Source organism: Aplysia californica, unplaced genomic scaffold, assembly GCF_000002075.1.
Source record: "Aplysia californica isolate F4 #8 unplaced genomic scaffold, AplCal3.0 scaffold00222, whole genome shotgun sequence".
NCBI classification, from domain to species: domain Eukaryota; kingdom Metazoa; phylum Mollusca; class Gastropoda; order Aplysiida; family Aplysiidae; genus Aplysia; species Aplysia californica.
The window spans coordinates 706934-718555 of record NW_004797492.1 but is presented as its reverse complement, the minus strand read 5'-3'; the positions used below and the strand labels follow the sequence as shown (position 1 = coordinate 718555).

At 36.2% G+C, this 11622-nt stretch overlaps 2 protein-coding genes across 2 annotated transcripts in view; one reads left to right on the top strand and one right to left on the bottom strand.

The window, feature by feature from the left end:
- On the bottom strand, nt 1-4692 carry LOC101857574 (EF-hand calcium-binding domain-containing protein 10). Its single transcript, XM_005099705.2, has 4 exons — nt 4562-4692; nt 3465-3629; nt 1238-1328; nt 1-821 (listed from the first exon to the last, which is right to left on the bottom strand). Exons 1-4 carry the CDS (start codon nt 4683-4685, stop codon nt 776-778), a joined length of 426 nt encoding a protein of 141 aa, XP_005099762.1. The 5' UTR covers nt 4686-4692; the 3' UTR covers nt 1-775.
- Nucleotides 4693-4886: 194 nt separating this feature from the next.
- The window catches only part of LOC101857341 (integrator complex subunit 13), a gene marked incomplete in the record, with an annotated part of 266815 nt that continues 260079 nt past the window's right edge, over nt 4887-11622 (top strand). The window contains 5 exon segments of the mRNA XM_005099704.3: nt 4887-5003; nt 7511-7764; nt 8641-8700; nt 9172-9362; nt 10452-10532. Coding sequence (XP_005099761.2) covers nt 7543-7764; nt 8641-8700; nt 9172-9362; nt 10452-10532 — 554 coding nt within the window.

Sequence of the window (11622 nt, the reverse complement as noted above, 5' to 3'; positions counted from 1 at the left end):
TTCATTTTCAATTGTTTATTTTTTAAATAGTACAGTAAAAACATGCTGTCCAAAATTTTGCAAGATAAACAATTTGTAAAGTCACAAATAATGCTTTTTCTGTTTTTTAAAAATGACAAAATTTGATCCTACAATTGTTTTACTTTTGATTCCCCCCCCCCCCCCCCCTCCCCCACAGAGTGCATACCCTTTCCTCTTAAAAACCAACAAACCCCAAACCAAAAAACAATCAAATATTCTCTTTATAAAAGATGAGTTTCATTGACATTTAAAATATTTACCCCCCCCCTCCCCCCCCCCCAAAAAAAAAATTAATAATAAGCCTATTGCTCTGATTTGTAGATCTGAAGCTTGCATCAGCTTTCACAGATAGTGTCATGAACCCATGTTGTGCTCTATTTTACATATCACATGATTTTATCATATACCTCATACAATGGGTAAAAATATGCCCACAGACAATCACAAAGGCCCTAGTGCGCTCAGGCATATTCATGCATACACATGCATCCTTCTATTCTCAGTTTACCAAAAATATTCAGATCTTTCATGCATACAAGATATCAGCTGATTTCTTCTCATAAACACACGCATATATTTAAATAAGCATACAGTCAAACACAGAATTCTTGAAAAAAAAATGACACTTGAATATTGACACACTGTGGAATACACCGCTATCAATATCAGCGTTTCTTAAAATTACAAGTTTTCCCTCACAAATATACACATTTATGTTCATTCGCGCAAGACAATGCAGTTGATGCAATTAGCACTACAGCTCAGAGAACGTTGCTGATGCATTTGCAAGACCAAGTTTCCTGTGAAAAAATAGATGAAAAGAAGATGGAATGAAAATATGAACGTTAAAAAAAAAAGCCACTGAAATGTTAAAGGAATATTTAATGAAAGTGACAAAAGTGAGTCTCCAATTAATAATCACACTTAAAATTTGTAGAGCCCACAGTACTTGAACTTTTGTACTTACTCTGTTCTGTAATGTTTTCAGAGTTATGTGTAAATTGAGATAAGATCTTATTCTTTTTCTATATAACCAAACAACACTTGAAAGTTACGATATAAGCTGAATCATTTACTTTACAGTCACAAAAATGATAGTATGTCTTTCGTAAAAATAATCTATCAAACAAATTATGGGAAATGGATCTATGATAATGGAAGTGAATAGGAAGACAGTCAGTTTGTGTGATTCATTCTATCAAAACGTTCAACTTACGCTTCCCGCAAAAATATGTCAATGGTGATCCTATCGATGTCAGATCCATGTGGATTCTCATCATAGTCCTTGGCTCCAAGTGTTATCATCGCTGAAAAGCATAATATTATATCTCATATAATATAAGAAAGCTGAAAAATTAAAAGTGATATAAAAAAAATAATACAGAACTGAGCAATACATGAACAATATTTGAAGAGTAAACATGAAGCTGGAGCAGAGCAATTGTCATGATGAGAATGAAAATGGTGATGATGATAAAGGTGACGATGATGTCTATAACAGAGACGAGGAAGATAAAGCTGATGATGGTCACACATATCAGAAATGATTAATTGATCTTGACCCCATTAAGCATCTGCTATCAAAGCCTCTGCTACAGTGGAACTCGGATACAACGAGGTCGTCGGGCCTGACCAAAAATCTAGTTGAATCTGAGTGTTCGTTACAGCAAACATGAGGTTTTGTGGAGATAATTATAGGCACCGAGCAAGTAATGTATAAAGAGAAGTAACAAGTGGTACCTGAAATGCCTGCATATTATCTCGATTGTTCGCCAAGAAGTTGTGTTGCTGTGTAGAGCGTGGCATACGGCAACTTTGAAATTTGATTCCATAGACCAGCACATAATTCATTACGTAGATCTACATCAAGACTTAAAGACTAGCTTATCACTATAACAATGATCAGTTGCCGAGGGGGAAAAAAGACTGACGCATTTGTATCTGCGACGTTCAACGCCCGGACCGCTAGTGCCCCCCCCCTCCCCGACACGCACACACAGTCACACGTGTGCAGGCCATCCATCCAACCCTGACACACGCCAGATTATCAGAGTAGACACGTGAGCGTGCCAACAATGAATGTGTTGGTAAGAAAGAAGACCGCTGATTGGTCGCATGCAATCGGCTAAGTGAATAATGGTTCACGATGCAGGCGCAATGGATGGTTTCCGGAAATAGATAAAGTTCGTTCTGGGAGAAAAATTAGCAAAGCCACGTCTGCAGGGGGTGTTCACCCTGGAAGCGACCTCTTTGAATCTGAGCTCGCTGATTTAAGTTCTCGTAGAATCCAGGTTATTGTTATTGATTTTAAAGAAGGAAAAAAACGAGGAATCCATCTCCTCTCGTTGAATCCGAGTTCTCGCTGAATCCGAGCTCGTTGAATCCAAGTTCCACTGTACCTCCAGACAAGAACAGAATCTAGTACGTAAAATCTCCTCTATAAATTTTCACTACTTTGACATAATATAAGTCTTAAATTTCGTCTCTCACACTGACTTGCATTCAAGAACTTAAAGGATAAAACACAAATATTCACGAAATTATCATGTTAAACATTAGCTGTATATATGTATACTATTAAACAATTATGTTAGTAATCTATTACGGCGCATACTGAAATGTTTGTACATCTTAACTGCCTACATCAACAACAATGAAAAAGTAGATTTATGCTAGAACACACTTAGTAATTTTTATGTAGGCAGGTAGGACAAAGTTCAATGCAAAACATATGTCAAAAATTTCAAGAATAAATGGGTTACGACACATTGGAATCAGGCGCTTGTCAATTTTGGGGCATATGGAGTTACTGGTATCATCATAAAGGTTGTTAATTTTCCTCGCTTTCAATTAAAAAATATCAATTTATCTTGAATAGAAGTCGGGATATTTGCAATTGAAGGAGATGGGGTCGCCTGGTTTCAGAGGTAAAATTCGCGAGAAAATGGCCGCCAAAGTTGAGTTATTTCCTTAGCTCGAGAGTCCATGGAAACTGAAAATTTTCATCTTTTATTCCTTTAATCAACATTTTACAGTGAAATCCACACAGAAATATTCTTTAACGGGCACAAAAGGTGATGAGCCAAAAAAACAAAAACTCGATAAAAATTCCCAAACCTGCGAAAAAAATACCAGTTTCTTGACTTTCATGATTTTGACGAGCGCCTGATTTCACCACACTACCTCACAAATATGTATTATTTTCCATTCTACCTCTCATTTTCAATGTTTAGTGTAAGACTCAGCAATATCCCATTTAGAAAAGAGACATAGTCTATGATGAAATATACCGAACAGTTGATTTCAAGTGAGCATTTTGCTTCCGTCTGCTATTTTTCGACCTTAGAATAACAAAAGCTTTAGATAATTATTGGATCAGAATTAAAACTGATATAAATGATAACACAGACGAGCAATCTTTGGATCTTTGAATGCACACATACCTTCCTGGTACTGCTTTACAGTCACATAGCCACGTCCAGTTGGGTCCAGCATACCAAAGACAGATGAGATGTTAGACTCATCAAATAAGCATGGATAGTTCAGCTTTGATGTTCTGGATTTCTGCAGTTTTTCCAAAGACTCTATCAAAAAGGCTTTCGGATCATCTGAAAAGAAAACGGCAATAATTACAAATATGAAAGACCAAGTCGGCATATAGAATACAGAACAGTGCAAGAAAATATGCTTTATTTAAACTCGGGACAATAGAATACACTTTTAAAATACAATATAATTAAAGTCATTAGCCCCACCCCCCTCCCCACAATAAATGTAGCCTATATTAATAACCTTTGCTTGACTGCGAAGTACTATCATCATTATCTGTCAAATTTTAATTAATTTCTTAAATTTTGATGTGCAATGCATGCTTAGAATTATAACTTGAAAACTTTTTCATAACGAAAATAGATCTAGATCTATAACTTTCTGCCACAAAACAGTGAATTTGGGGATTTAAACAGGCCCGGGTAACCATGACTGCGAATTGTAATAACTAAAGTTTTCTAGTTTCCCATGACTCGCTTGAGTCACAGAACCACAGGTTATAGGAAAAAAATCAAACAACAACAACAATGAAAAACGCTACAATTATCAAAATAAATTTTCGTAATACACTTACTTTCTTGGGTAAGCTTTCGTAAAAGTAATACACTTACTTTCTTGGGTAAGCTTTCGTAAAACCCCCCCCCCCCAAAAAAAAAAAAAACCAAGAGGAAAAACAGTGAGCTTCATCAAATTTTGAAGACTTTCTGATTCAGCAAAGTTGGTGTTAAAGTATAGGTATAGGGAGAACATTGCCTTGTTTTGAATTGGTGTAATTGGTAATTTTCTGTAGTAAAGTTTGTACCTAGATTTAATCAAGATGGTTAGATCTAGATCTAGATATCTAGCGGTGCGGTGCCTTGCCTTAGGCCATAGTTTAGTCTTAGTAGTCTTAATTTAGTGAGATGACTGACTCAGACAAAATTACTAGATTCTAGATCTAGATCTATTTTAAAACAACAAACTACTGAAAATATAAATAATTATAACATACCAGGTCTTGAATATATCAACTGAGATGTTAAATTATTAAAAAGTTCCAGTACACGATGTTTATCTAGGTATTCAGTTGCCTCCTCGCTACGCAGCTTCGGTCCTGTGCGTTCTGTGTCAGCCATTTTGGAACACTATTTTGATTGCCATAGTATTCACCTCGACGCAAATGTTTAAAATAATATAATCAAATCTTATTAATGTCTTAAAAAAATAATAATTGATAGTTTCATATCAAACATGAAACCAAGATTCAAACAATAATTAATTCTATATATAAAGCGGAACATATAGAAATTATCAAGATATTCTCTTCATACCTACAACATGGCCGCCCCCATTGGAAAATAATAATAAACTTCAAACCCGGCGGGTGCGCATATCAGATAGATCTAGATCTTGGCTACTTGAACACATTTCGTTCTGCGAAGTAAGCAACAACTGTAAGTTTTGCCCCCCCCCCCCCCCCCTCTCTCTCTCTCTCCCCCCTCCCCCCCCCCTTTTATAATTCCCCCCCCCCCCCCCCACACACACCAAAAACTAAAATTCTAGTGTAGATCATGTTTGGTTTTCATTGACCGTCTTTCTCGTTTCTTAGCCGAAAAAGTATTTAGATTTTGCCTATTCGGGCCTATGCTATTCGCCTATAAATTTTATAATTGTGCGCTGGTCTATGGAATCAAAAGTTGCGGTACGTACCAAAGTTGCCGTATGCTCAGCTTTACACAACAACACAACTTTTTCTTGGTAAACAATCGATATGACACAGGCTTGTGTATTTGAACGAATCGGTCTTTTTTTTTTACCCAGCTCATAATATGCAGGTGCCAGGTGGTCTGCTAATCTTCAATTTTACCTTTTCCTACAAGAAAGTGGGAAACATTGGGGGTAGGGGGGGGAGCGTATCCATGAAGCGGCGGGCATCGGATCGGCAGAAAAGTTGTGGGGGAAACTAAAAAATGGCAGAAAATTGGAAGCACTGAACGTTAGATCTATACTATAGAACGAAGACACTTCCTTTTTTCTGTACTCGAGTCCGAATAAGATTTTTTTTCGGACTCGAGTCCGAATATGAAAAAATGTTAATCGGACTCGAGTCCGAATAACGACTATTTAGGCCTATAATTAGGCCTATTCGCTATATCGTCAAGCAGACCCTGCCTCAGCGCCTCAAGAGGCTAAGATTTTACCCGCCACCAGATTTTTTGTTTGTAGGCAGATAGAATCTTATGTTCGCGTAATTAAATCAGCGTATCGATGAAGCATAATAAATTGTAGTTTGTTTTGAATATTCTGAAATATATAGATTTATAGATCTATAGGCCTATATCAACCCAGGCAGAGGTTACAAGATCTAGATCTATGTAGTGTTCTAAAACATTCATTGGATTGTTTTCGTGTCAGAGAAAAGACCTCTTAACAAGCTTGGGCCTATAAACTGAAACAATAAAGATATCTAGGTCCTGTCTAGATCTAGATCTATATTATATATATTGTTCAAATTATTCAAATTGTTCTAAAATGTTTATCTCGTCTTGCCTGTTTCTTTTTTTTGTGATCGTTTTAAATGTTGCAAATTGCATCGGCCAATTATATGTGTTCCAATGCGAACGACTTGATTTTGTGCATTTCTTTAGAAATGGCGTTTATGAAAATTTAAAGCTTTAAAGTGGACACAGTAGGCCAATTACTAATGTGATTTTTATTCAGTAAAATATAAAAAAATGTCTAGATTATCTACCGGTATTGAAAAAAAAAAATGCAACTGTAATGTGACACATAGTCTGTCATAGGCCTAATTATTAAATAACACTAATTTGCAGAATCTAAAAAAATTGTCTGTTTCATTTATTTTTTTTCTAAATTAAAAAAATACTGAAGTGATCTTTTTTTAAAATGGTAGATTACAGTCACCTTAAATATCTTCTTGAATGACTGTGCCATTGCAGCATTGCAGGAACTGTGCTGTGTAGGCTTAGGCCAAGATTGACTTAATCTGCTCTTCTGTCTAGCGTCCCTTAAATTGGCTGTATCCTGACCATCTGTGTCTGTACTTTTACATCTTTTCCAACTCTTCTTAATTAGTCCCTGTTTCTTTAACTTTAATTAAGCAAGCATAAACTCTTGGCTGACATTTGCAGAGGTAGCGCTTGCAAACATAAACAAGCATATTAAGTTCAACTGCCCTTGTCAAGTCCGAACAACACTGAATATTAGCATGTTTGAGCCTATCTATTGTGTCCCAGTAGTTTCTGTCTTCGTTTTTTACTTTCCTTTTCTTCTTATTTAATATTGTCTCTGTCCCTATTCCCAGTTCTTAACTCCTGTGTCCCTTCCTGTTCATCTGATTTATTTTATAGCTCATGCTAGCTCTTTAACTTTAACAAAAAAGATTCTAAATCGGACAGGATAGGGCAATGAAGTTTATAACAGGGAATGAGGAAAGCAACACTCCAAGGGGTAACTGGTCATTTCGTCACACGGTCATCTCGTCACGCCCCAAGTATGTGTGACGAAATGACTTCCCTTGTCCCTCGATAATTGTTATAGCCCAAGAGGGGCAGCGTTTCCCCAGAAGTAACCCGCCCAAATGCATTTTCCATATTAGGAATGCTGAAATTTTCAATTGAAAAGGGTCTGGGTCTATCTATGCCCTATTTGATGTTTGCAAGTGTGTGAGGAAATCCATGTGGATTTGGGGTGTGATGAAATGACCCTGTGACGAGATGACTGTGATTGTGATGTCTTAACTGCACCGGTGTGACGAAATGGCCGGTATTGGAGTACATGGCAATGCTTTATAATTACAGTGACTCCCAAGTATACCCACATACACATGTGCACTTACGCAAACAGAAAACATATACTCATACTTTAAATAGTCATTATAGTGATGTTGCTTTGTAAAGATTGGTTATATATTAACTATGCTGTCTTTTTCTTTTGTCAGATCTTGTTAAAACTGGTACGGGAGACATCAAAATGACCTCATTCCCAGTTTCTCACAAGACAATATTTGTTTTGGATCACTCTTCCTATTTTGCCCAGTCCTGCAAACAACCCATTGAGTATGATGTGCTGCGTTCTAAGGGCTCAGGGGTGATCCCAGCTGCTCCCATAGAAAAATCTTTATGGACTTGTAATGTGGAAGGTTTGCAGGAATACTTGCGAGTTGTGTTTGATATCTACCCTGTGGACAAACAGGTTTGTATAGATTTTATATTTCATGTATGTGTCATGAAGCGGTGGAATCAGGTGCTCGTCCATTTTGGGCCATATGGAGTTATTGGTATCATCTTAAAGCCTGGCCGTGCTTTTGATGAAAAAAAAATTAATTTATCTTGGATATAAGTCTAGATATTAGCAGTTGAAGGATGTGGGGATCGCCTGTTTTCAGAGATAAGATTAGTGAGAATGTGGCCGCCAAAGTTGAGTTATTTCCTTATGCTTGGGAGCCCGTGGAAACTGAAGATTTACATCTTTTGTGCCTTTAAACTGAAAATCCGCACAGAAACGTGTTCTTTAACGAGCTTGAAAAGTGTTGAGGTAAAAAAACAAAAACTCGATAAATATTCCCAAACCTGCGGTAAAATGCCAGTTTATTGACCTTTATTATTTTGATGAGTGCCTGATTTCACCTCGCTGCCTCACATATTATGCTTTTGTGAGAAGAGTGACTAGTGAATGTGTTTCTAAACAATTCATCTCGGACAAGTTGCTTGTAGTGACAGCTTATTCTCTATGATTTGTTTCTTAAGTCATTTTATGTTTTTAACATGTTTTTTTTATGTTTATGTTTTCGACAAATTTTGTCAAAGTGTTGTTGATGTCTGAAAGATGATGTCTTGGAAAATCAATGTTTGTCATTTTATTGACTACCTACTACATTTTTTGAAAATTGAGCATTTTCAAAGAGACACATTAAGTTGTCCTGGTAAAGAGTACTGAATTGCAATTTTTTAAAACATTCAATATATGGCCATTCTTGTTATTATTAGTCCAAGACATAACATGACACTTAGTATAAATACAATAACAAGGTTGCCACTATAATTTACTATGTACCTTTGTTTTTCCCAGGTGCGAGTCATCAGTGGAAGCAATGTCATGAACGGTTGGAATGACAGTGATTGTGTCAGTGTAGGTGTCATTTTGTTCCCTAATTGGGAAGAAAACCTGTATACACTTTGTCATGTTGTTACCTTATTTTCAGTTGTGGAAGCCATGTCTTTTAAAAAATATTATGCTTATGTACTTTTTGCTATGATGTAATGTGTTATCTTGTACATTCTCTGTTTTTGCAGGTGGCTGAAGGACATTATAACTAGCAGTTCTTACTTTTTTCGTTCCTTAAATGTGGTTTCTATCTGTCTTTCTTGCTTTTTCTTTGCACTATATGGATGTTATTGTTGGGATGTGCTTTTGTTTATTTAAACTGAAACCAAATCTTAGTTTGAAAAGAGTCATAATTTGGAGCAATGTCTATGAACTTATAGTTTATCACCATATATTTACTGTGTTTACATAGGACTGTACAATGTCACTGACACACACACATAAATACGGGTGTACTGTAGCTAACATTTACTTTTCGATTTTTGATCTTATCAGGCTGTTTTGATGAAGTTAGCTTTGCTGGGCCCACCAAAAGCTAAAGAAGATCCCGACTACTCTCTGCTCCATGGTTTGTCCTGTGCCATAGAGACCCTTCGAGAGCCCACGTTGCAGCAACAAGCTGCCATTGACCAAGGGGAGTCGGTGAAGAATAGGGGACGCATTGTCTGCCTGACAGCTTTGAAAAAGTAGGTCCCTGTTTTGTTTTGATTGACCCAATTTCTTGCATATGTGTTCATTATGCAACAAAGGTACATTCATTTTCTGTTGTGATATCCTCTATATATTAGATAGTAATTCAGATTGAGAAACAGTGTATCAGGTTCGAGAAGGAGGACATCTTCTAATTTTTGAGTCTCTACAACAATATTTAAATTATATTTATTTGGACAGAGTTCAGAAGAATGTATCATATGGGAAAAAAATTAATATGAAATGGAGGTTTCAAATACACTGCAAATTTGGAATTTGGTTATATATTTTTTTCTGATGCTTTTTATATAGGCATGTTAACCAATGGTAGATCTTCACAAGAAGACGTTCTTGAAGGATATGAGATATATATATAATTTTTTAAGTCTGGTTTGGGAGAAATGATGAAAATGTGAAACTATACAATAATTGAAAACAATGTTGACCATAGAACTCTTTGTAATTTATCTTGGTTGTTTTCCTCTTTGGACACTTGATATCAGGCCTGAGCAGTTTTTTATGGAACAAGTTTTCAGCTGTAAAAGATCTCTAGATAATGTTACTGGACTCTGGGATGAGTAGAAAATGTCAATGAGCAACAACATATTCTTTGGTAACCCCCCCCCCCCCCCCAAGGTCATATGACACAAAGAAGATTTCTCTTCAGGTCTTATTCCTAAACTTTGTTATCTCAGTCACCCCATGTTCACAGATAAAGTGTTGGAGTTTCATTTTGTAGCTTCCAGTTCCCAGCTTTTTCTTTCGGGATGACCTTTGTTGACCGAGAACGTTCTGTCGGGTGGGCTGTTTTATCTTTTCATTTTTTTCCCTTATGTTATTATAGTGGTAGATTTTCCAGAAAATGAAGTAGCTGACTTCTATCCCAACTATTCTCCTTAATCCAGTTGAACATATTTCAAGAAAATCTCCACGTTGACTTTCTATTTGTATTTACATTTGTTCCTTTCTTTCATTTCTTGTGCTGATTAGCAGTTTTTTTGGGTTAATTAAAAAAAGAAAATTCAATTCCTATTACTCACGCAATTACTCAAGAAGAGTTTTCCTTAATTTTCCCCCTTCCACAGTGAGAACCATGTACAAACCATACAGGAGTACGTTCTTGAAACGATTCAACAATACAGCAAGATGTCTGTGTCGGCAGAACTGTGAGTACTTTAAGATTTGGAAGGCACATGCTGCTTTATCTGCATATCCGTCAGATTGGAGAGGCACCTAAGCACATTGTATGATGGATGCGATAGACTTAAACTATCAGTTTAAAAATGATTGCTTGTCTCAAGAATCTAGCTTGTATGGCTCTATGAAAAAAAACCTGGTTGTATCAAACCTTGATTTTTCGAGAAATCATAAATAATTAAAAACTCTTGACTCTAATGAGGTGATTATTGTTTATTTTATCTGCAAAATTATAGCCCATCATAGTTTGTCCTTTTGCCCTAATGATTAAATACTGAAACACAGATGGTTTCATTCAATTCAAATGCTTTGAAAATTATGAACACTACTCTTTAAAATTTAATGTCAATATAGTGACATGGCATGTTTTTCCATTGAGCTGCTTCAAGTGTTAGAGTTTTGGTAAACACAAGAGTCTCATTTGTTGTCCATTTTGAAATTCTTAGTTTGCCCTGCACATTTCGTTTAAACTGACTGTTTGCAGATACAGTTTCATGCTTATCGTCTATTTGTGTTGGGTGCTGTTCTGTTTTTGTTTTTTTTCTTGACTTATATCTGCAAATGTTAAAGTTGTCATTTCAGATCACTGTAATCTAGTGCTATTAAATTGCTGTCTGTGTTTTTCTTTTAGATTATTTTTCACTCATACCATTTGTAGCGCCTTCATAAGAAGGCATTTTATACTTAAAAGTTGATTTTTTGTTTGTTGTACATAACAATCTCATTAGCTCACATTCCATGGACTATCACTCGTCTCGAAATGAGATTTTAAAACATGGGAAGTAATACGGTTTTTTTTCTTAGAAGTGTATTTCAAGATTTACGTCCCTTGGCAAATTATTCCCAATGTTTTCAGTTATCTCAGGAGGTAACGTGAACTAAAAGTAAGAGACAATTTAGTGCATATTGCGCTACACATCATATCCACATTGGTACACACACTCTCACACACCTACTCAAACACACACACACACAAATAAACACACACATACATACACACACACAAACACCCACGAGCGAGTATGCACTCTCTCTCTCTCTCACACACACACACACACA

Coding starts and splice junctions, on each gene's coding strand:
- LOC101857574 (XM_005099705.2), bottom strand. CDS start 4,685: ATGGCTGACACAGAACGCACAGGACCGAAGCTGCGTAGCGAGGAGGCA. Junction 3,630..4,561: donor GTTGATATATTCAAGACCTG/GTATGTTATAAT, acceptor TTTTCTTTTCAG/ATGATCCGAAAGCCTTTTTG. Junction 1,329..3,464: donor TGTAAAGCAGTACCAGGAAG/GTATGTGTGCAT, acceptor TATGCTTTTCAG/CGATGATAACACTTGGAGCC.